The 26,228-nt window shown below is 41.6% G+C and overlaps 3 protein-coding genes and 1 long non-coding RNA gene across 5 annotated transcripts in view; all 4 read right to left on the reverse strand.

The window, feature by feature from the left end:
- The window catches only part of LOC140720542 (butyrophilin subfamily 3 member A3-like), a 388,295-nt gene that overhangs the window by 874 nt on the left and 361,193 nt on the right, over positions 1 to 26,228 (reverse strand). The window lies entirely within an intron of this gene.
- LOC140738254 (uncharacterized) lies at positions 16,435 to 18,099 on the reverse strand. Its single transcript, XM_073065413.1, has 2 exons — positions 16,765 to 18,099; positions 16,435 to 16,483 (listed from the first exon to the last, which is right to left on the reverse strand). Exon 1 carries the CDS (start codon positions 18,032 to 18,034, stop codon positions 17,087 to 17,089), a length of 948 nt encoding a protein of 315 aa, XP_072921514.1. The 5' UTR covers positions 18,035 to 18,099; the 3' UTR covers positions 16,435 to 16,483; positions 16,765 to 17,086.
- Positions 18,312 to 18,900, reverse strand: LOC140738262 (uncharacterized). The gene is made up of 2 exons (XR_012101341.1): positions 18,642 to 18,900; positions 18,312 to 18,360 (listed from the first exon to the last, which is right to left on the reverse strand). It is a non-coding gene; the product is annotated as an uncharacterized lncRNA (long non-coding RNA).
- Positions 22,233 to 26,228, reverse strand: part of LOC140738266 (butyrophilin subfamily 3 member A2-like) — an 81,585-nt gene continuing 77,589 nt past the window's right edge. The window contains exon 5 of the mRNA XM_073065434.1: positions 22,233 to 22,916. Within this exon, the coding sequence (XP_072921535.1) occupies positions 22,885 to 22,916 (32 nt within the window). The 3' untranslated portion in view covers positions 22,233 to 22,884. The remainder of the gene's footprint in view (positions 22,917 to 26,228) is intronic.

Here is a 26,228-nt window from a genome sequence, read left to right on the forward strand (position 1 = left end):
CAGTCGATGTTTGAGGCCGAAAGCCAGCATCAAGAATGGTGAGAAAGAGGAGATAGCCAGTGGAAACGGGTGTGAGGGTGGGGTGGAACAACAACAGGATCCAGATGAGGATGGGAAGAGTGAAAATTGGAGGCATTTAAAGAGGTCAGGGAGGCTGTTCGGCTGAACTCATTCATCCTGACCAACTTGCTTCAATGAGTTTGTCCCACTTGCCTGTATGTACCCATTATTCCTTTAAACTTCCTCTGGCAGCCTCCTCAGCTCCAGGGAAAGTCCCAGCCTCTCCTTGTAAACCAAACCCTCCAGTCCTGGTAACGTCCTTGTAAATCTGTTTTATTCCCTCTCAGTTCAGTGACAGCCTTCCTTTCGAAAGGTAACCAGAACTGTACACATTGCTCCAAATGTGGCCTTACCAATGTCTTGTACACACGTAGTGTGACATCCCAGTTCCAGCACTCAGTATTCTGACCAATGAAGACAATCACCTCCTGGTCTCTCTGTTCCACAACACTCTCCAGGGACTCACTGATTCCTGTGTAAATCCTGTCCTGGTTTGCCTTCCCAAAACCCACATCTCTCTGAATTAAAATCCATCTGCCATTCACTGCCCAGCTGATGAAGATCACATTGTAATATTGGATAAACCACGGGCATGATGGTGACATTCAGTGTTGTCATGGTAACGTAGCAGATACAGCAATGCTATTTCACCTTGGGGCCTTCCAGGGTTTGGGGTTCAGTTGTGGCGTTGTCTGTAAGGAGGGTCTCTGTTCACCCCAAGACTGCAGGGGTTTTGTCCAGGTGCTGGTTAGTCGGTTAACTGGTCATTGTAAATTGTTCTGTGATTAGACTAGTGTTAAATAGCTCGGTTGCTGGGCGGTGTGACTGGCTGAGCTGAAAGGGCCCGTTTCACACTGTATCTGAAAATTAATAATTAAATAACTCACTTCACTGTCCACTACACCTTTTAGAGTCCTCCACAAACCTACTAAACACATCACCTACATTCTCTCCAAATCATTCATATGAATGATGAAAAACAGTGGACCCAGCACCGATCCCTGCAGAACAACCACTGGGCACAGGACTCCACCCAGACAATTCTGTATCCAATGGGCCAGATCGTAGTGTAGCCCATGTGATCTAACTCTCTGGAGTAGTCGACCATGAAGTACCTTGTCAAATCCCTTGTTAAAGTCCATGTAGAGAATGTCTACTGCACTTCCATCATCTCCATCCATGCAGAAAGCCAAGCTGGATGTCCCTGATCAGTCCTCACCTTTCCAAATGAATGTAGATCCTGTCTCTCAGAATCCCCTCCATTAATGTACCCACCACTGACATTAGGTTCACCTGTCTGTACTTCCCAGGCTTTTCCCTACAGACGATCTTCTATAAATGTTCAACATTAGTCTCCCTCCAGTCTTCTGGTCCCTCACCCGTAGCTATCGATGACACACATATCTCCAAAAGGGCCCCACAATTTCTTCCTGAACTTTCCACAATGTCCTGGGATACACTTGATCAGGACCTGGGGATTTATCGACCTTTCTTCATTTTAGGACCTGCAGCACAGTTGCTTCTGTAATGTGGTAGAAAATTAGTTGGATCATCTTCTGTAACATGGGGGAATTGAGGGCCCTGTGGAACTGGCACAGAAGAGGAGTTGAGGCCTGGGACAGAGAAATGATGGTGGGGAAGCTTTAGAAGGGTACAGACCAAATGCAGGTAAATGGGCCGAGGGGTGATCTGACAGAAATATATAAGGTCTTGAGGGGTTAGATTGAGCAGATGATTGAAATCTTCCTCCCACAGGAGGGTGATCAAATACAAGAGGTCACATGTCTGAGGTGAGAGGAAGGAGTTTAAAGGTGAGTTTATTTGAGAAGTGAGTGGTTGATTTTGGAACTTGCTGCCAGAGGAGGTGATGGAATCAGATACAATCACTGTGTTTCAGAGACACTCAAACACTTCAATAGACAAGGCACAGAAGGAGACTGAACTAATGCCAGCCAGTGGGGTGAGTGTAGATGAATAAATAGGTCAGAAGAGAGGTGATGGACTGAAGGGCCCATTTCTATGCTGAATGACATTGATTCTGTGACTTTAAATGAACTGAATGACTGAAACTCTACAGCCCCCTGGTGCAGAAAATTCCACAGATAAACACCTTTTGTATCATATTCTAGCCATTCGCTCTTGCCAACATCCCCACCAGTATTCTTTTCCCGTGAACTCTGGCCAACTCCTCTGTCATGCCTCTGTAATTTCCATAACTCCACAGTAATACTGAGACATCTAACTTTTGCTTCTCCTTAAATTTCAGTGTGAATCCAATTATATTATGATCTCTTTCCCTGAAGGGTTCTTTTATCTTAAGCTTTCTGATCAATTCCAGTTAATTTCACCAGTCAAGAAGAGCTGATCCCCTGGTGGGCTCAACCACAAGCTGCTCTTAAAAGCCTTCTCTGAGGCATTGTAGAAATTGTAGAAATTCCCTCTCCTGTAATCCCACACCAACCTGATTTTCCCAATCTACCTGCATATTAAACCCCCCTTGTATCATTGCCCTTTTGGCATACACCTTCTATCTCCTGTTGTATCTACTGATTGGAGATTTGTATACAACTCCTATCAGGGTCTTTTTACCCTTGCCATTCCAAAGCTCTGTCCACAATTATTCATCACCTTCTGATCTGATGTCCCCTCTTCTTCTAATGATTTGATTTCATTTTTTTACCAACAGAGCCATGACACCCCCTCATTTTGCCTGTCATTTTGATACAATGTGCATCCATGGTCATTAAGGTCCCAGCTATAATCTTCTTTCAGCCATGATTCAGTGATGCCTACAACATGATACGTGCCAATCTGTAACTGTACAAGTTAACTTACCTTATTCCGTATACTGCACACATTCAAATATAACACCTTAAGTCCTGTATTCAACCTTTTTGATTTTGTCTACCTTTGCATTACAACTCACCCTGTTAACTGCAATTTTCCCTGATCATCAACCTCTCCTTGTCTGGAGTCTCACTACACACTGCCTCTGTTTGTAAACCAACTACCTCATCCTCAGCACGATCACTTTGGTTCCCACCCCCCTGTCAAATTAGTTTAATATGCCACCCTCCAGGCATATGGCACCACTACTGTGACAAATGAGGAGACAAAGCTAATTGCCAATGTCACAGAAATCTCTTCCCTCACTTCGCAGAGTAACCTGTGGTATTGACTGTGGTCTTATCCATCCTAATACTTTACTAAACAACCAGCACATCCTCTTTCTGAATGTTGACATTCTAGCTTATCAGCCTGTTTTGTGCTGTTCTCTGAAAAATCATTATCTCTCTCAGTAGTTAATACTGAAGCAAAGTTTTCATTAAAGACCTTTCCAACTTCCTCTGACTCCAGGCATGTTTCCACTTCTATCCTTCATCTGTCCTACCCTCACTCTAGTCATCCTCCTATTCTTCACGTATGTGTACAATGCCTTGGGGTTTTCTTTAATCCGACTCACCAAGGCCTTCTTGTGTCTTCTAACTCTCCCCAGTCCAGTTTTCAGCTCCTTCCTGGCTACCTTGTAACTCTCTAGAGCCCCATCTGATCTTCACTTCCCAAAACTGGAAGTAAACTTCCTTCTTCCTCTTGACCTGATGTTCCACATGTCCTGTCAACCATGGTTTACATCGAAACATAGAAATCCTACAGCACAATACAGGCCCTTCGGCCCACCAAGCTGTGCCGAACATGTTTCTACCTTAGAAATTAATAGGCTTACCTGTGGCCATTTATTTTACTAAGCTCCATGTACCTATCTAAAAGTCTCTTAAAAGACCCCATTGTTTCCATGTCCACCACCATTGCCGGCAGCCCATTCCACGCACTCACCACTCTCTGAGTAAAAAACTTAACCCTGACATCTCCTCTGTACGTACTCCCCAGCACCTTAAACCTGTGTCCTCTTGTGGCAACCATTTCAGCCCTGGGAAAAAGCCTCTAACTATCCACACAATCAATGCCTCTCATCATCTTATACACCTCTATCAGATCACTGCTCATCCTCCTTCACTCCAAGGAGAAAAGGCCGAGTTCACTCAAACTATTCTCATAAGGCATGTTCCCCAATCCAGGCAACATCCTTGTAAATCTCCTCTGCACCCTTTCTATGGCTTCCACATCCTTCCTGCAGTGAGGCGACCAGAACTGAGCACAGTACTCCAAGTGGGGTCTGACCAGGGTCCTATATAGCTGCAATATTACCTTTTGGCTCCTAAATTCAATTCCACGATTGATGAAGGCCAATGACCATACGCCTTCTTAACCACAGAGTCAACCTGCGTAGTTGCTATGAGTATCCTATGGACCCAGAATCTAAGATCCCTCTGATTGTCCACACTGCCAAGAGTCTTACCATTAATACTATATTCTGCCATCATATTTGACCTACCAAAATGAACCACTTCACACTTATCCAGGTTGAACTCCATCTGCCACTTCTCAGCCCAGTTTTGCATCCTATCAATGTTCTGCTGTAGCCTCTGACAGCCCTCCACACTATCCACAACACCTCCAACCTTTCAGTCACCCCTCCACTTCTTCATCCAGGTCATTTATAACAATCACTAAGAGTAAGGGTCCCAGAACAGATCCACTGAGGCACTCCACTGGTGTCTGACCTCCATGCAGAGTATGACCTGTCTAAAACCACTCTTTGTCTTCTGTGGGCAAGCCAGTTCTGGATCCACAAAGCAATGTTCCCTTTGGATGCCATGCCTCCATAATTTCTGAATAAGCCTTGCATGGGGTACCTTATCTAACACCTTGCCATATACACTACATCTACTGCTCTTCCTTCATTGATGTGTTTAGTCACATCCTCAAAAATTTAAATCAGGCTCGTAAGGCACGACCTGCCCTTAACAAAGCCATGCTGACTATTCCTAATCATATTATACCTCTCCAAATGTTCATAAATGGTGCCTCTCAGGATCTTTACCATCAATTTACCAACCACTGAGGTAAGACTCACTGGTCTATAATTTCCCGGGCTATCTGTACTCCCTTTCTTGAATAAAGGAACAACATCTGGAACCTCTCCCATCCCCATTGATGATGCAAAGATCAATAATCAGCAATCTCCTCCCTTACCTCCCACAGTAGCCTGGGGTACATTTCCTCCGGTCCTGGCAACTTATCCAACTCGATGCTTTCCAAAAGCTCCAGCACATCCTCTTTCTTAATATCTACATGCTCGAGCATTTCAGTCTGCTGCAAGTCATCACTACAATCACTAAGATCCTTTTCCATAGTGAATACTAAAGTAAATTATTCATTAAGTACTTCTGCTATTGCTTCCAGTTCCATACAGACTTTCCCACTGTCACACTTGATAGGTCCTATTCTTTCATGTCTTATCCTCCCACCCTCCCACCCTTTCACTGTCTCAATGGGACAAACCTGTCCATGAACCTATGCAAATACTCCATAAACAAACACCATATCTAAATTGTCCATTTTCCTACGTACCACCATTCCCAGTTGACAATCCCAAGTTCCCACCTAATAACATCATAACTCACCATCCTCCAGTTACATTGGCTGCTCAAATCCCTGTCCGAGGCTATGGGAAAAGCGAGGGTTGTGGTCACTGTCTCCGAAAAGCTCACCCACTGAGTGATCTGTCACCTGCCCTGGTTCATTGCCCAGTACAATTGATTGTGAGTGATTTTATATTTCCTTATATTGTCTGGGATTTCCCAGCTGTAAAAGGGCTGGATGTGACTGAGTTTGTCAACTGTGTTCAGGAAATGTTCATTAATCAATATATAGAGGTCGCAACTACAGATTGTGTGATAGGGAAAGAGACAAGGCAGGTGACAGAAGTGTGTGGAGGGAAACATCTGATGATCAAAATTCCATTAGTTTCAAGATAATTATGGAGGATAGTTCTCATCCTCATTCTCATCCTATGCTCTCTAGTTCTAGTCTCACTTAACCTCATGAAAGTGTCTGTGTGCATTTATCCTATCTATACCCCTCATAATTGTGTATACTTCTATCAAATTGCCCCTCATTCTGCTACACTCAGTGAAATAAAGTCCTAACCCATTTAACCCTCCCCAATAACTCAGATATATCCTCAAGCCCTGTCAACAGCCGTGCAAGTTTTCTCTGATTTTCCAATGAAGTTTCTAACCTGATGGTATGAACATTGACTTCTCTAACTTCTGTTAATGCCCCTCCTCCCCTTCTTACCCCATCCCCGATATATTTAGTTTTTTTTCCCCCTCCTTTTTTTCTCTCTTTCTGGCCATCACTCTGCCTTCTCTCCATCTCCCTCTGGTGCTCCCCTCCCCCTTTCTTTCTCTCTAGGCCTCCCGTCCCATGATCCTTTCCCTTCTCCAGCTCTGTATCCCTTTTGCCAATTACCTTTCCAGCTCTTAGCTTCATCCCACCCCCTCCAGTCTTCTCCTATCATTTCGCATTTTCCTCTTCCCCTGCTACTTTCAAATCTCTTACTATCTTTCCTTTCAGTTAGTCCTGATGAAGCATCGACAGTGCTTCTCCTATAGATGCTGCCTGGCCTGCTGTGTTCTACCAGCATTTTGTGTGTGTTGCTTGAATTTCCAGCATCTGCAGATTTCCTCGTGTAAGTTTTCTGTGTACTTGTTTTCAATCATATTGATCATTCCTCTAGGTGGGTGACCAGAACTGCAGATAATACTCCAGACTTGGCCTCACCAATGTTTTCGATATTACATTGCAACTCCTGTACTCAATTTATGATTTATGAATGCCTATGTGCCAAAACTCTGTTTACAACCTGTGACACCACTTTCAAGGAATTAAGGATCTGTATTCCTAGCTCCTTCTGTTCCTCAGTGCCCTACCCCTCACCCTACAATTCCTACCCTGGTTTGTCCTTCCAAAGTGCAACACCTAACAGTTGTCTGCATGAAATTTCATCTGTCATTTTTCAGCCCATTTTTCCAGTTGGTCCATCCTAGTGAAAGCTTTGATAGCCTTCCTCCCTGTCCATCAGACCCACAATCTTGGTGTCATCTGAAAACTTGTTGTTGTAGTTTAACACATTATCATCACGATCGGTGATACAGAAGACAAACAATAATGGACCTCTCACCAATCCCGGCAGTACTCCACTAGTCACAGGGCTCCAGTCAGAGAGGCCATCATTTACTACCTCTCACTGGCTTCTGCCATGAAGCAAAAATCATATCCAATTCGCTACCTCATCCTAAATGGGAAGTGGCTGAACCTTCCTGAATAAACTCCCAAGTGACATCTTGTCAAAGGCCTTGTTAAAGTCCATGTAGACAACATCCACTGTTTTGCCTTCAACAACCTTACTGGTAACTTCCTCGAAAGACTCTGTAAGATTGATTAGACATGAGCTATCACAGGTAAAGTCATGCAGACAGTCCCTAATTAGTTCTTGTCCACCCAAATACTGAAATATCCTGTCCCTTAGAATAACTTACCCACTACCAATGGCAGACTCAGCTGCCTATAATTTCCTGGCTTATTCTTAGAGTCTTTCTTAAATGATGGAACAACATTAACTCTCCTCCAATCCTCCGGCACCTCCCTTGTGGCTGAGGATGCTTTAAATACCTTTGTTAGGATCCCTGCAATTTCTGCACTAACATCCCACATGGTCTGAAGGGGGACTTTGTCAAGCCCTGGGTGTTTATTCACCCTAATTCAGCAACCACTTCCTCCTCTGTCAGCTCCAAATGGTCCATGATCTCCCTCCTGTTTTGCCTCACTTCTAGAGCCTCTGTCCATCTCTGAATAAATACAGATGGAAAAAAATCCATTTAAGATGTCCCCCGTCTCTTTAGGTTCCATGCACGGATTGTCATGCTGATCTTCAAGAGGGTCAGTTTTGTCGTGTGCTATTCTTTTGTTCTTAACAAAACTCTTGAAGTCCTTGCGATTCTTTTTCACCTTGTCTGCTGGAGCAACTTCATGGCTATTTTAGCCCTCTTGATTTCCGCTCAAGTGTTTGCTTGCATTTCTTATAGTCAAGTACCTCATTTGTTCTTCGCTGCCTACACTTGTGATGCACCTGCTCCTTCTTGTTAACCAGAGCCTTATTTCCCACCCCACAAAAAAGGTTTCCTAAACATTTTAAACATGTCTTTTATTCTTTCAGGAACGTACAAATTCTGCACTCTCAAAATTTTGAAGGCTTCCCACTTACCCGATCCTTTCTGATATCATCCAATTGGCCTTTTACCAATATGGAATCTCAGTCTGAGCATTAGACTTATTCTTGTCCCTAATTAATGGAATTATAATCAGTGGATCCAAATCCCGTCACACACTTTTGTCCCCTAATTCCCTGATAGGAGATCCAGTATTGAATTCTCTCTACTTGGGACATCTACATGTTGAGGAAACTTTCCTGACACATTTGATGATCTCTATCGCACCCAGCTGTCTGCAATCTCTTTGTGAATTTGCTCCTCTAAATCTTGCAGACTTTAGGCTGATCTACAATACATTCCCATCAACGTGGTCATAACTTCCTGATTCCTCAGATCCACCCATATACCTTAGTAGACGAGCCTTCCAGTCTGTCCTGTCTGAGCACTGCAGTAACATTTTTCTCTGGCTAGTATTACCAGCTTTCCCCCTTTAATCTCTTGTTCTCTATCATATTTGCCAATTTTGCTCCCATGTTTAAAAACATGTCTAAAACAATGGAACCCGGTACACTGAGCTGCCGGTCCTGCCCCTCCTCCAACCAATGGCTACAATGTCATAATTCCACGTGCTGATCCACGCTTTAAGCTCACCCGCCTTACGTACAATACTTCTTGCATTGAAATGGATGCAACTCAGAACATTCTTCCCACCATACTCAACCTTTCAATTGCTGTCTTTGTACGGAGTGTTAACAGCATCTTTTCCCACAACTGCTCCATATCTGCTCTGGCACTTTGGTTCCCATCCCCTGCAAGACTAGTTTACACCACTCCACCCCACCCCCACCAACCCAGAGCAGTACCAGCAAATCTTCCCACTTGCAAACAAAACATACAAACTGAGGAAGATCTGTACCAGCAAGGCGGCTGGACCGGATGGAGTTTCCCCACGATTACTGAGGGCCTGTGCGACTGAGCTGGGAGAACCACTACAGCGCATCTTCAACATGAGCCTGGAGCAGAGAAGAGTACCCAGACAGTGGAAAACATCCTGTATTGTCCCGGTACCGAAGAAACCACAACCAAAGGAGTTGAATGACTTCAGACCTGTTGCCTTGACGTCGCACGTGATGAAGACCATGGAGCGGCTGATAATACAGAATCTGAGGCCACAAACCAGGCATGCCCGGGATCCTCTTCAGTTTGCGTATAAGGAGAAGGTGGGAGTGGAGGATGCTATCACGTATTTGCTGCACAAATCCCTCTCTCACCTAGATGGGGTCAGTGGTGCTGTGAGGATTACATTCCTGGACTTCTCTAGTGCCTTTAACACCATCCAGCCCAAGATCTTAAGGCACAAACTAACGGAGATGGGAGTAGACTCTCACATGGTGGATTGGATAGTGGACTACTTGACAGATAGACCTCAGTATGTGCGGTTGGGAGACTGTAGGTCTGACACGGTGGTCAGCAGCACAGGAGCGCCACAGGGGACCGTGCTCTCTCCGGTCCTGTTCACCCTACTGGAGAGTATAACATCGGTAGCAGAGCGAAGGGCGCTGAGTAGGCTACGGTCAATTATGGAAAACCCTGAACATCCTCTACATAGCACCATCCAGAGACAGAGAAGCAGTTTCAGCGACAGGTTGCTATCGATGCAATGCTCCTCAGACAAGATGAAGAGATCAATACTCCCCAATGCCATTCGGCTTTACAATTCAACCGCCAGGAGTAAGATATGTTAAAGTGCCGGGGTTAGGACTCAATGTACTTAAGTAAACTACTTAAGAACTTTTTAAAAGCTATTATTAATGCTTTTTGAGAGAGTGATTTAGATGCATATCATATTTTTACTGAGTTAAGTATTGTATGTAATTAGTTTTGCTACAACAAGTGTATGGGACATTGGAAAAAAATGTTGAATTTCCCCATGGGGATGAATAAAGTATCTATCCATCTATCTATCTATCTATCTATTCTATGCTTCAGCCTGTGAACGCAATCATGCCACATGACTCTTCCACCTTTGTGAGAACACATCACCCTGAACTCCTTCAACCTCCTGAATACCTCCCATTACAATGAGACTGACTCATTTCCAAAAAGCTGTTTATACTAAACCTCTCAGTCTAGTAACACAAGATCTTACCTTCATGGCCACATATCCTCTTCCACTCTGAAAACAGAAAGAACAGACAAGACTGAAAGAAACTCTCTTGGATTTAGTGTGCAATTAACTTCTGGTGCTTGTTACAGTAATAAACCAATTCCATTTCAATTCAATTTCCATCCATGCAGTTAAACAGAACATCCTGTCCAAGTTTACACGTCAGTCCATCTCACAGGTAAAGCTCAGCTGCCGGACGGCTGAAGCTGCGAATGTGGATCATAAAAAGAATTCAGCCCTGAGATCCACTGATGGTGAATGATTGTCACTGACTCCATGTTAAAGTTTGGACCTGCTGATGGAAATTTGCTGACAGGATTTGGGAGGAAATAGTCACTCACTTATTTACATAACTACCTGAAAATATGGATGGTGAACATTGGACATCCTGTTGTAGATCACTGGCAAAGGAGGCTTTGCTGTCTGATGAGCCAGGATCCCTGGGCTTAACCAAGTCCACTATCATCTTGTCTGGGAGTGGACGGGTGATGCAGTAATTCCTTCCCAGTGCAGGGAAAGTTTACCAGACCCACCACCAATGGGAGACATTCTCAAAGAGTGTGAGCTGTAGAATTGTCACGAGCTATTGCTGCCGCATGGAGAGTGGATCCTGCCAGCATCAGACAGAACGTTGGTGGAGGGTTCACTGACCCAAGTACACCGAACTCTGAACCAACTCCGATCCCTCGCTTTCTTCATCAGGAAATGACTGACGTTTGCCCTTCTCCTGGTGGGATGAGTTGTGTCCCATCATCCTGCCTTGATCTTCATTCAGGGAGGGAGGAGGATGGGGAGGGGAATGTGGAGGAGTGAGTGGGTGTGGGGAGAGGGGAGGGGCAGAGAGGGGGTGGGAGAGAGGGGGTGGGGGAGAGGAGGGGAGAGTGGGGCATGAGGGATGGAGGGGAGAGAGGGGTGAGAGAGGAGTGAGGACACATACCTGACTGCACGAGGGGTTTCCATTCTCCTAAAAAATATAAAGGCAAACCACGATGGAAACATATGAATAAAAGTAACATAAATAATAAATAATATTTACTTTGATGACACACAAGAACACTGGCAATATATTAAACATATTTCATGTGTCTGTGTTGTCAGAGCAGTCAGTGGTTGGGCTTACTCCAACATTTGTGACTGAGTTGCTTTTCATGTCATTGGCGTGTTGTCCAGTGATAAACCAATCCTTTCGGGACTGTCGGGCTGCAGAACACGGGTGCAGGCACAGGGTGAGTGTGGGCTGGGGTCAGCAACATCTGACCCTGTAATATTCCAGCCTGCGTCAGAGTGGTGATTGATGTTCAGTGCAGAAATACAAACCCAGTTCTAGGAATTTGCCACCATGTTCTTGAGGTTGGGGGGAAGCACCCAAAGCACAAGGGCTTGGAAAATTCCACCCAGAGCATTTCATTCACATGACAAAGAACTACAGGTGGAAGAAATCAGTGAGCAGCATCTCAGGGGGTGGTGGGGGTGGAGAATGTTGTGGGAGTGAGGTGAAATTTTGACATATTTGGTCAAAATCCTGCATCAGCCTTTATGCAGGGTGTTCACACAAAACATCCAGTCTTGATGCAGTTTTTGCCCTAAATGTGAAAAATACATTCCATCACCAACCATCATGCTAATGGTTATAACCCCGACAGATTGTGCTTAAGCCACTGTTCCCAGAGAAGATTGCTTGCTCATATTCTAAGGTCTCTTTTATTTCATCAGATTATTTCAAGGAGCCTTGGTTGTAAAATACAGGGTATTAGTTTATTATTCTTTATTTATGAATCACTAAACAAAGTAATGTTATGAGGGATTTAAATAATTAATGCTAACAGAAGAAAATTTGATTTTATAAAATAAAACTGTTATTCATTATAGTTTCTGAATATTTTAATATTGAACTCTTACCAGATTCTACGATGAATTTCTGAAGTTCCAGCTCTGAAAAAACAGACCAGTGGTATATTAGAACAACAACAAATTTTCAGGACGATGATTTTGCTACAGACGCTGGAGATCTGAAAGAATGGGGAACACTCAGAGGGTCAGGCAGCTGCTGAGAGGATAATCAAACTCATGGTTGACGGTCTTCCGTCAGAGACAAAAAAATATTGAAATGGTGACAGATGTCAGACAGAAGAGCCAATGAGGAAATACACTGTGGGTCTATGTTAGGGTCAAGGATTAAATGACAACACAAAAACCATTACCAACAGTTGCTGTTGGAAAACATGAACACAGTGATCATGGTTTGAAGTGGTTACACTCAGTGTTGAATTTGAAATGCTGTGAGCTACCAGCTGTATATGGTGCTCACAGTGTGACCTCTTCTACATTTGTGAGACCCGATGTAGATTGGGGGACTGTCTTGTCAGCACCATCAAGGAGGATTTCCCAGTGGCCAGCCATTTTAATACCAATCCCCTTTCCTATTCCAACATACTGGTCCATGGCCTCCTCTCCTGACACAATGAGGCCACTCTCATGTTGGAGGAGCAACACCTGATATTCCATCTGGGTAGCTTCCTACCTGATGGCATGAATATCAATTTCTCCTCCCTCCCCCTCTCTTTTTCCATTCCCCATTCTGTCTCCCCTTTTACCCCTTCTCTTCTCATAATCTGCCTATTACCTCCCTCTGATGCCCTTCCTCCTGTCTCTTTTTCCATGCCCTGTTCTGACTCTCCTCTTATTGCTTCTCCTACCCTGCCTATCAGCTCTCTCCTCCTTCCTGATCTCCCATGATCCACTCTCCTCTCCTACAAGATTCCTTCTGCTTCATGCCTTTACCTTTTCCATCTGTCACCCCCTGCCTTCATACTTCAATTCCCTCCCTCATCCTCCAATGCTTCCCTCACCTGCCTTCACCTACCAGCCTCTGGATTGTACTCCGTCCCCTCCACCCATGTTCTTGCTGGCTTCTTCACCCTTCCTTTCCAATCAAGGGTCTTGGTCTGAGACGTTGACTGTTTATTTCTTTCCACAGATGCTGAGTTCCTCCAGCACTTTTTGTGCTTCACTGCTTAAAAGATGAAGTTCTGTTCTTCATCCTCTGTTTAGCCTCTTTAGAAGATTTTAGGACACTGAGTGGAGAGCTTGTAGTGGGATAGGTTACACAATCAAAATGCATAGTATTACTATTTGGTTTGAGCTATTAAACAAAGTTTCTGTACAAACTGTACCCAGTTTCACCACTGTAGAGGAGCCTAAACATCGGGAACCAAGTTACAGGAACCATGTGAATCAGTGACCAGTTGAAACTTCTGGCACTTCATCATGCCGACTCGGGCAGTTTCCTTCCTTACTTCCCATCTCTATGGCTACAAATATTCTTACCAGAGACAATGTTCACTGCTGGAATGTCAAACCTTGCTGGGAAATGTGGATTTTACATGATTTCTCCAGAAAATGCTCTGGCTTTCAAGGAAATTTCAGAGGGAAACGGGGAGAAACTGGGAAACTGACTGGATTTCCAGCCCGGTACTTCACGATATTCCAGAAATGTACCTTTTATGCATCTGTTTTGTTTCATATTCCAATAAATCCAAGTGGAGTTAGCAGCAATTAGAACACAAATGGTGAAGACCAGTGGCAGGACCCAGTCAGTATCATCAGGGAAGAGATCATCTGTAGAATAAAGATCAGTGAATGAGACAATGAAAAACTCTGCAATGCTCCCCAGTGGAATTAGTTCAGTAAAATTCCATAAGGTGGAAAGTCCACAACTGCCAAATAAGCCTCCTCCTGTAACACCAATACATGTTTACTGGAAGAACCAGAAATTGCTGCAATGAACTGTTATAATGAGACTTCATCACTGTCACTGATGTTTAATTGTCGAGATACACAGCACAGAAACAGGTCCATCAGCCCAACTGGTCCATGATGACCACCAGGCCCCATCCAAACTAGTCCCATTTACCAGTGTTTAGCCCTGATCCTTCTAAACCTTCGTTGCCCATGTGCCTGACAAATTGTATCTTCAAAGTTTCAACGTTGTTTATTGTCATATGCACAAGTCCATGAAAGCATCAAGCCAAAAGAGAAACACACTTGCAACAACATCTTAGGCTATACAGTATCACAGAGGTAGCATTCACAAGGAAAACATAAATTATACATAACATCTACAAGAAAGAACACAATCAGATTGAAAAAAAAAAGATCTCTTGTAGTGCAAAGTGATCAAGGTTGTCATAGTGTTGTTGTACTGAGGTAGTGATTAGAGTTTTGTGAGTTAGTTCATGAACTGAACAGTTTCTATTCCTGAAACTGGTTGTGCGGGGACTTCAGGCTTCCGTAGCTTCTGTCTAATGGTCACTGCAAGGAGATGGCATGGCTGAATGGCGAAAATCTTTGACGATGTATGTTGCCCCTCCTGTAGATACTACCAGTGGTGGGGAGGGATTTTTCCCTGATGAATTGGGCTGAGTCCACTTTTCCCTGCAGCTTCTTATGTTCCCGGGCATTTGACTGTCACACCAGATCTTGATGCAATGAGCCAGGATACTGATTATTATAATTGTGCTCGCCTCAACTACTTCCTCTGGCAGCTCATTCCATTTAGCAAATTTAGTAGAAAAATGGTTGTCGCTAAATATTTTCCCTTTCACCTTAAAACTATGCTCTCTTTCTTTTTTCAATGTTTTTATTGATTTAAAAAAAGTGTGTATACAAACAGGAGGAGAATATCCCTGGTATATATATCAATAACTGTACATACAGAAGGTAAAATAAACATGATCAGAATCACACATATTGTTGATCTACAAAGTATAAATTTGATATAGAATGTATAATACAGAAAAAAAGAATGTAATTCATTCTCCTCTTATCAATTTATAAAGAAAGGAAGGACAATTAGAAATTTTATATAAAAGAAGAGAGAAAAAACTCCCTCACTCTTCTAAACAGGAAAAAAAGTCTGGGCAGTCCATCCTGAGAGAAAAACCAGGAGAGGAGAGACTCTCTGATCAAATCCAAGGTTCTAAAAAATAGCTGGAGGAGAATCAGTACAAAAATCAGATCATATGAAAGTATTGAATAAAAGGTTGCCGGATTTCTTCAAGTTTAAAGAATGTGTCCAATGTCCGACTTCTTATTTTCTCTCGACTTAAACAGGACATAATAGAGGAAAACCAATAAAAGGCAGTAGGAGGGTTAGGATCCTTCCATTTAAGTAAAATGGCTTTCCTAGCCAATAAGGTTGAAAAGGCTATCATCTGCAGATCAGAAGCAGGAATATACCTGCTTCCAATGAAATAGTCCCAAAAAGAGCTGTAAATAAGTTTGGTTGCAAATCCAGATCCAACATTTTTGATAAGGTTTTAAAAACATCTTTCCAAAAATTCTCCAATTTTATGCAAGACCAAAACATATGAGTTAAAGTGGCCACCTGAATATTACAACTATCACAGATAGGGTTAATATTGGGAAAAATATGGGCTACTTTATCCTTTGACATATGTGCCCAATGCACTACCCTGAACTGTATCAAGGAATGATGGGCACAAATAGATGAAGTATTTACCAGATAAAAAAAATTTACTCCATTGATTATCTGGAAGTGACTCTTGAAATTCCAATTCCCTGGCAGCTTTAATTTTATCGTTAGATATCATTCGTAAATTCAATAACCATTTATAAATTGCAGCTGTTAATCCTTTTTGGAGTGGTTTAACCTGGAAGAGGATATCTATTATATTAGATGGATAAGCGGAGGGATAATTTGGAAGCAAAGAACGTAAGAAATTCCTAATTTGTAAATATCTAAAAAAGTGTACACTGGACAAATCAAATTTATCCGCTAGCTGAGTAAAAGGGATTGAACAATCTCCTATAAACAAATCCCCAAAAAATTATTATTCCTTTGGTTTTCCAAATTAAAAAAGCCTGATCTAAAATTGACGTTTTAAAAAAAACTTAACAATATTTTTTTTTTACCAGAAAGGACAAAATTATTCATTTCAAAAAATCTGTGAAACTGAAACCAAATTCTTAATGTATGTTTAATAATAGGTGTAACGTTCTCGCTCGGGTGTGAAGTAACGCCGAGGTAAACGTCGAGATAAACCAGAATCAATGCAAACGAGACCGCAGTAAGATTAACCATTTACTGTTCACTCTTCACATTAACGCATGGTGAAAACTGTTGAAAAACAATACAAGATTGGTACAGTGTTTGTTCCCTTCTAAATATCACATTTACATTGTGAATACTTGCAAAAGTAAAACTACAATAACTACATTACATTAAAGTGCAGCATACAGTCAGAATCTAGCTGCTCCATTGGCTGCTTTAGATACACTTCAATACAAACTATCCCGACTCTTTAACTGACGAAAAGGTAAACCTTACCGACCGTCGTTACTTTTAACAGAATCGGCGTTAACATTTTAACTCAAAATACCGATTATCTAATGACTTACAGCGTTGCTTTCACTGTGTCTTTGGTGCATAGAGAGACCCTAGTCAGCGTTATGGTGGCACATGAGAGTGACCCCCACCCTTGCGTGAATCTCAAACCGGTAATTCCCCACAAGACGCGGCGAACCCGGATGTGACGTCATCGCAGCCGCGATGTATTACAGACAAATCAATTGACTTAAACAATCCTAACTTTAACTAAAAAATGCTAACAAATTACTATGCGAAAATATTATAAACTAAATAACTGCCATAAAGGCAGCACACTCCCCGCTTGGCCTTCGTAAGGTCACAATGAACATAATACAAACTTCAGTCTCTAAGTTAGTCATTAGGTAGAAGTAGAATGACTTCTGTAACGGGCCTTTGGTAAATTGTCACATTGCCTTGGTCGGTAGTTTTCAATTCAACCTTCCTGACGTGTCCATCCCTACTGGGGAATGTGGCAGTGATCCTGGCCATTGGCCAGCAGTTGCGGGCGATTTGCTTGTCCCGGAGCAGGACTAAATCTCCAACTTGAAGGTTCCTGCGGGTTTCTGACCACTTTTGTCTGTGTTGCAACAAAGGTAGATATTCCTGTCTCCAACGAGACCAGAATCGATTTGCCAGGGCCTGGACCTGTCTCCATTGCTTCGTGTACAGATCCTTCTCGGAGAAGTCCCCTGGTGGAGGGGCAGCTCCTGCCTTCTGCGTAAGGAGCATTGATGGCGACAGTATGAAGGGGTTTTCCGGGTCAGAAGACACGGGTAGGAGTGGTCGTGCATTCATAATGGCTGTGACCTCTGCCATTAGTGTGCACAGTACCTCGTGGGTCAGTCGGGTGCTTTGCTGCAGAAACATTGAATCGAGAATTCTTCTGGCGATACCAATCATCCGCTCCCATGCGCCTCCCATGTGAGAGGCGTGTGGTGTGTTGAACTCCCAGTTGCATCCCTGCTGACTGAGGTATTGTTGCACCGTTTTATCCATCCCCAGCTCCTTTGATGCTCCAACAAAGTTCGTGCCGCGGTCAGACCTTAACTGTTTTGCAGGGCCTCTTAGTGCGAAGAAGCGCCTGAGAGCGTTAATGCAGCTGGAGGCATCCAAAGATTCGATAACCTCAATGTGTACCGCTCTCGAACTCATGCAGCTAAACATAATGGCCCACCGCTTGCTCTCTGCCTGTCCCCCTCTGGTACGCCTCGTTATGATAGTCCAGGGACCAAACACGTCGAGCCCCACATATGTAAAAGGAGGACAGACCTCGAGGCGTTCTGGTGGGAGGTCCGCCATACGTTGAACTTCCAAACCGCCTCGCAGTTTCCTGCAGGTTACGCATTTATGAAGTACTGAATTGATCAGTGTTTTACCTCCCAAGATCCACAGTCCTGCTGCCCTGTCGCAGGATGACGATGACTTTGACAACGACTTGATGCTGGATCGGGTTGACATGGCTGCACTTTAAACACCTGATAATGCCGCTTTTTCACTGTAACGTTCTCGCTCGGGTGTGAAGTAACGCCGAGGTAAACGTCGAGATAAACCAGAATCAATGCAAACGAGACCGCAGTAAGATTAACCATTTACTGTTCACTCTTCACATTAACGCATGGTGAAAACTGTTGAAAAACAATACAAGATTGGTACAGTGTTTGTTCCCTTCTAAATATCACATTTACATTGTGAATACTTGCAAAAGTAAAACTACAATAACTACATTACATTAAAGTGCAGCATACAGTCAGAATCTAGCTGCTCCATTGGCTGCTTTAGATACACTTCAATACAAACTATCCCGACTCTTTAACTGACGAAAAGGTAAACCTTACCGACCGTCGTTACTTTTAACAGAATCGGCGTTAACATTTTAACTCAAAATACCGATTATCTAATGACTTACAGCGTTGCTTTCACTGTGTCTTTGGTGCATAGAGAGACCCTAGTCAGCGTTATGGTGGCACATGAGAGTGACCCCCACCCTTGCGTGAATCTCAAACCGGTAATTCCCCACAAGACGCGGCGAACCCGGATGTGACGTCATCGCAGCCGCGATGTATTACAGACAAATCAATTGACTTAAACAATCCTAACTTTAACTAAAAAATGCTAACAAATTACTATGCGAAAATATTATAAACTAAATAACTGCCATAAAGGCAGCACAATAGGATTAAGGTCTTGTGTACCAATCTTAGAGAGCAGACAAGGAAGAGGAGCACTCAGTAAAGAGGCCAAGGAATACCCCTTCACCGAGTTTTTCTCCAAATCCTCCCATAAAGGACAGTCATGTATGTCCGAATAATGAATCCAACAGGAAATATATCGAATATTAACTGCCCAGTAGTACAGTCTAAGATCTGGCAAAGCCATACCACCGTCCTTTTTTAATTTCTGTAATAAATGTTTACTCAATCTAGGATTTCTATTGTTCCAAATATAGGATAAAATTTTAGAGTCTGTTCTGTCAAAAAACCATTTAGGAAGAAATGAAGGAACTGCTTGAAATATATATAGGAATTTCGGTAGAACTATCATTTTAATAGCATTAATTCGACCAATTAATGATATCGTCATAGGAAACCATTTAGAAAGTGTTTGTTGGGTATAATCAATTAATGGGAGAAAACTATATTTATACAGATCTTTTAAATTCTTAGCAACTTTAATACCAAGATAAGTAAATTGATTTTTAGCAATTCTAAAAGGTATTTGCTCATACTGATCCAAATGATTATTAATAGGAAATGACTCACTTTTGTATAAATTTAACTTATATCCAGAAAAACTACTAAATTCGGAGAATATGGATAACATAGAAGAGATAGGTTTCTAAGGATCTGAAATGTAGATTAACAAGTTGTCTGCATTCAACCAAAACCTTATGCATTTTATCCCCTCTCTTAATACCCTGGATACCATTGGAATTCCGAAGGGCAATAGCAAGAGGTTCTAGAGTCAAGTTAAGTAACAAAGGGATAAGATGTCAGCCCTGCCGGGTACCTCTGCATAGTCTAAAATAGGGAGATTTCTGATTGTTAGTTATAACCGCAGCCACAGGAGCTTGATAGATCAATTTGATCCGGGAAATAAAACCCGGACCAGAATTAAATCTTTCTAAAATTTCAAATAAATTAAACCACTACACCCTATCAAAGGCTTTCTCTGCGTCAAGAGAAACGACACATTCAGGTTCTTTGGATGGAAAGGAATAAATGATGTTCAATAGTCTCCGAATAATAAAGTATGAATATCTATTCTTATAAATCCAGTTTGATCATTAGAGATAACTTTAGGTAAAATATTCTTGATCCTATTAGCCAAAATTTTAGAAAGAATTTTAGAATCCATATTTAGTAAAAGAAATTTGTCTATAGGAGGCACAGTCAGATAAATCTTTTTCTTTCTTAGGAATTAGTGAAATTAATGCCTCATAAAAAGTTTTTGGGAGCATCCCAGAGGATATAGAATCAGTGAAAACTTGACATAAAGGAGGTGTGAGTATCTCAGTAAAAGTCCTAAAAAATTCCACTGTATATACACCTGGTCCCAGAGCCTTACTTGATTGAAGAGAGGATACAGCCCTTGTTATTTATTCTTGTTTAATAGGCAAATCTAATGTATTCATATCTTGAGTAGAAATTTTAGGTATATTCAGCTTTTGCAAAAATCTATTCACAGAAGCAGTGTTGTGTGGAAAGTCAGATTTATAAATGTTAGAGTAGAAATCCAGAAATACCTTATTAATTTCCTGACCATCTGACGTTTCAATTCTATCAGCTCTTCGTATTTTCAAAATCTGTCTTCTAGCCATATCTGCCTTTAATTGACCAGCCAACAATTTCCTGACTTAACCCCGTGTACATAAAATTGACTTTTTGATTTGAGAAGTTGTTGCTCAATGGGATAGGTCAGAAGCAAATCATGCTGTGTTTGAAGTTCCACTCTTTCCTTATAAAGATCTTCATTAGGTGTTACTGAATAAACTTTATCTATTTCTTTAACCCTGTAAGTAATCACTAAAAGTTCCATTTTGGTTTTCCTTCTTAAACCTACTGAATATGAAATTATCTGTCCCCTGAAAAGAGATTTCATTGTATCCCAAATAACCAAATTTGACATTCCCTCAGTTGTATTTAATTCAAAAAATAAAGAAATGTGTTCTTTAATAAAACTTACAAAAGCTAAATCCTGTAATAATGTAGTATTAAATCTCCACTGAGAAGAATTAAAAAAAGTTATTAGGAAATCTAAATGTTAATTTCATAGGTGCGTGGTCTGACAACGTGATGACATCATACATGCAATCAGCAACAAAAGCCACCAATTACGTGTCCAGCAAAAAAATAATCAATTCTTGAGTATTTATGCTATACATGCGAAAAGAAAGAAAAATCCCTATCCTTAGGATGTATAAATCTCCAGATATCAACCAAACCATATTCCAATAAACAAGAGTTAATACTAGTCGCAGCCTTATTAGGAAGCAGCGAATTGGTTGATGACCTATCAATCGAAGGATTTAAACAACAATTGAAGTCACCGCCCATAATCACCTTATGTTCAGTTAAATTTGACAATGCCGAAAATAGTTGCTTAAAACATTCAGGACTATTTATATTAGGTGCATAAACACACACTAGAGCCACCTTTTATTCACATAACAGACCGGTAACAATTAAATACCTTCCAACTGAATCAGTAACAGCATTAAAATGTATGAAAGGGATTTTAGATTTGATAAAAATAGATACCCCTCTAATTTAAGTTACTGATAAAAACTCTATATCTCCAAAATTTAAAAAAAATGATTTTCATCTTCCCTACAAACATGAGTCTCCTGCACAAAAATAATATCCGCTTAATAGGTTGGTTCATGCCATTAAAATTCCATGATAGTATATTGATTTTATTGACATGCATATTTAAACTTTCATATAAGATTTTATAAAGTAAGTTATTGCACAAGCACAAATCAAATCTACCAGAAAAAAACAAAGCATGAACTCAATCAGAAATAAAAAAAAATGCAACATTATTAACACAAAATCCTCTCTGGATTGCCCAGTCGGAAAACAGCTAATCTATTAACCCCACCCCTCCCCCATAGCCCAAAAACCATCCAATAGGTGGACAGCATGCTAAACTACTATCGCTTATCCCCTGTCTCCGATTGGCAGGCTCTTCTCAGACAGTTATGTATTAACACCACTAACTAAAGACAAAACAAATGAAAATGAAGTAAAAAATTTCAATTATTTTGATGTTATGTCTAACAGAGGTTATAACCTAACTAACATGGGCCATCTTAAATTCATTTAAAATAAGTTAGTCATATATTTAAAAAAGGGTAAATACAACCAATTAATGAATTATGAGTAGTGTTAGCCACTTACAAGTCAATAAAAATGTAAGTAAATCTGTGTATATTAAAACCAAAACTATATTAAGTATTAAGGATTTTATTGTTTCAACAAATTGCAGCTAAGCATTAATCATTCAAGTTGCTTGCAAGATAGATTTGAACTCCTTTATGAATCTCCAACCCTCTTCTGGGGAGTCAATCCATTTGGGGCGATCAATAGGAGAGATTTTCAGATGAGCTGGGAAGTGCAAAGAAGGACGACAGTTATTCTTATAAAGTTCAGCCATCACTTCCCGATATTTAACTCAGCATAAACCTCTGGAGAAAAATCTTCAACTATACGAATAGCTACCCCACTGAAGATTAGCTTCCCTTGCTTCCTCACATCTCAAAGAATCTCTTCTTCAGTTGTAATATTTTGCAGGTATAGTATCACATGACGAGGTTACCTCTCAGGTGAAGGCTTTGGATGGAGAGAGTGATATGCTCTATCTATCATCAGAGGGACTTCAAGTATCTCACTAAAAAGTGAATGTAACATATCTGTAAAATATTTTAATGGCTCACTGGATTCCGTATTTTCAGGCAAACCCAGTATGCATAAATTTATCCTGCAGCTTCTAATTTCCAGATCAACCATTTTCTTCTTAATTCTCGATAGTTCCAAAGTAGCCTCATTAATTTTCTTTCCATAGCTGATATCTATAATTCTTGTTCTTTAATAACTTGATTCATTGCCTCCTGTTCTCTTTTAGTTCTGTTAGTAGTCTTCTTAAGCACCTCAAGTTGGATTTCCAGATTGCTGCAAGATTCCTGGAAGACAGAAATAATTTTTTCAAACTTTTCATTAGCCTTCACCAGGCTATCAATCTTATTATTCGTATTTTCCATTAAAGAGAGAATTCTTTCTGAAGTAAGGACTTCCACTGATTGCTCTGTTAGGTCAGATTCAGCAACGGTTTTTCCAGATTTTTTTTAAATCCCTGCCATCATAATTGAACTGTAAGACCTTCAGTAAAAATAATAAATATTCAAACTTTAAACAGATCTAGCAGTGTGAGGTAGGTTATCAAAGGAGCAGCGCCACATGCAACCTACTCCATGGATTGCCAAACGGAGATTCCAAAACTGTGCTCTCTACAACAGAAGTTAGTGCAGAAGTTGCAGAGACAGATGTTGGTAAGACCTCAGACAAAGTTAGGAATCTAAAGGTGTAACTAGTTTTCAGAGCTGCGTATGTTTCAATGCAAGAAGTATCGTAGAAAGGTGGATAATAGTGCTGAAGATAGGACAAAATTGCAGTCAACAAGGGAGTTGCAATGTAAAAGGTGGGCAGAATCAAAAAGGGTGAACACAGGACTGAAGGTGTTGTATTTGAATGCATTCAGTATACAGAATAAGGTAGATGAACTTGTAGCACAGTTATATATTGGTAGGTATGATGTCGTAGGCATCATTGAATCATGGCTACGTACACAACGAGAAAAGAGTAGCCAACGTTTCGGGCCGAGACCCTTCATCAGGAATGGGGGGGGGGGAAGAGAGGGCCGAAGCCCAGTAATAGAGATAGGGGAGGGGGTAGGGCCTAGAGGTGCCAGGTGGGAAACCAATCAGAGGAAAGATAAAAGGGGGAGGGGTGGGATAAGCATGAAAGAACTGTAGAGATAAAGAAGCAGAAAGTTCAAAGGGGAGAGGGGCAGAGAGGGACCTGGGATAGGGGAAGGGAATTACCGGAAATTGGAGAATTCACTGTTCATACCACAAGGCTGGAGGCTACCCAGACGGTAGATGAGGTGTTGCTCTTCCAACCCGAGTTTGGCCTCATCATGGCAGTAGAGGAGGCCATGTATGGACATATCTAGATGGGAATGAGAGGCAGAGTTGAAGTGGGTGGCAACCGGGAGGTCCTGTCTATTGTGACGGACGGAGCGTAGGTGCTCGATGAAGCTGTCCCCCAATCTGTGTCGGGTCTCGCTGATGTAGAGGAGGCCGCACTGGGAGCACCGGATGCAATAGATGACCCCAACAGACTCACGAGTGAAGTGTTGCCTCACCTGGAAGGACTTCCAGCATTGTGTACGTGTTTTTTTGATCCACAGCATCTGCAGTTGTATTTTTGTGTATTGAATCATGGCTGAAAGAAGATTATAGTTGGGATCATAATGTCTGAGGATACATATTATCTTGAAAGGACAGGCAGGAAAGCAGAAGGAGCAGCATTGCTCTGTTGGTAAAAAGTGATATCATTAGAAAGAGGTAACATAGGGCCAGAAGGTGCTGAATCTTTGTGGATAAAGCTAAGGAACCTCAAGGGTAAAAAGACCCTGATGGGAGTTGCATACAGACCCCCAAGTAATAGTAAAGATGCGGCCTACAAATTATAATGGGAGATAGAAACTGCATGCCAGAAGGGCAATATTACAATAGTCATGGGGGAGTTCAATATGCAGGTAGATTAGGAAAATCAGGCCGGTGCAGGGGGAATTTCTAGAATGCCAACAAGATGGCTTTTCAGAGCATCTCGTTGAGTCCAATAGAGGATCAGCTATTCTGGATTGGGTGTTGTGCAATGAACCAGAATTGTTTAAAGAGCTTAAGGTAAAAGGACCCCTTGGGGAGTGCGATCATAATATGATAACATTCACCCTGGAATTTGAAGGAGAAGCTAAAGTCAGATGTATCAGTATTACAGTAGAGTAAAGGGAATTACAGAGGCATGAGAGAGGAGATGGCCAGAATTGATTGGAAAAGAACATTGGCAAAGATGACAGCAGAGCAGCAATGCCTGGGATTTCTGGAAGCAATAAGAAGGCACAGGATATATGCAATCCCAAAGAGGAGAAATTTTCTAAAGGAAAGATGATACAACCGTGACTAACAAGAGAAGTCAAAGCCAACATAAAAGCCAAAGACAGGGCATGTAATAGAGCAAAAATAGTGGGAAGTTAGAGGATTGGGAAACTTTTAAAAAGCAACTAAAAAGTAATTAAGAAGGTAAAGATGGGATATGAAAGTATGCTAGCCAATAATATTTAAGAGGATACCAAAAGTTTCTTCAGATATATAGAGTGTAAGAGAGAGGTGAAAGTGGATATTGGACCACGCAAGAATGATGCTGGAGAGGTAGTAATGGAGGACAACGAAATGGCAGATGAACTGAAGAAGTATATTGCATCAGTCTTCATTATGCAAGACACCAGCAGTATGGTGGATGTTCCAGGTGTCAGGGGTCGTGAAGTGTGTGAAACTACCATAATGGGAGAGAATGTTCATGGGAAACTGAAAGGACTGAAGGGAGGTAAGTCACTGGATCAGATAGTGTACAATTGGAGTGCTGAAAGAGGTGGCTGAAGGGATCATGGAGACATTAATAATGATATTTCGAGGATCACTAGGTTCTACAATGGGTGCAGAAGACTGGAAAATTGCAAATGTTATTCCACTCTTCAAGAAAGGAGAGTTAGGGGACGTCACGTGATGACGTAGGATCGAGACGCTGGAACCCAGTTCTCCCGTAAAAAATCAATAAATTAATGTTTAAGTGAAGAAAAGTTAGTCAATACTTTTGAAAGGTTACTTATAAACTACTCCGGATTGTTTCAAGTTATGCCTCACAAACAGAAGATGAAGAAAACTACTACCGTGAAGACAAAGCAAGTTTGAACAGAATCAAGGCCCACTTCTGCCAAAGAAACGCAGGCTCAGGTACATTATACCACCGGCGATACAGAACAGGAAACTGCAGCAAAATCGACCATTTTTAAAGAACAAGACCAGTGAGAACTGCGTAAAGTGAAGGAAGGAGCATGCGCAAACGAGAGCAACCTGAACTACAAATCCCAGTTACGACTGAAACCGAAAGTGAAAGTGAATCTGAGGGAGAGCCAGATTCTCTGGGAAAATCAGACGAAGATGGAGATAAAAGTTCTTCAGGAAATATAGAAAAGACTTTGATGCAAATAATGCATAAATTAGAAAAATTAAATGCATTAAAAGTAATCAAAAATAGTGATAAATATGGAGATTATGTTTGATAAAATGACAAAAAGACAGGAAAAAATGGAAAAGAGAATTATAGATTTGGAAACTACAACGGAAGAGATGGTTGAAAGAATGAATAAAATG

The sequence above is a fragment of the Hemitrygon akajei genome, chromosome 2 (genome assembly GCF_048418815.1).
Source record: "Hemitrygon akajei chromosome 2, sHemAka1.3, whole genome shotgun sequence".
Lineage (NCBI taxonomy): Eukaryota > Metazoa > Chordata > Chondrichthyes > Myliobatiformes > Dasyatidae > Hemitrygon > Hemitrygon akajei.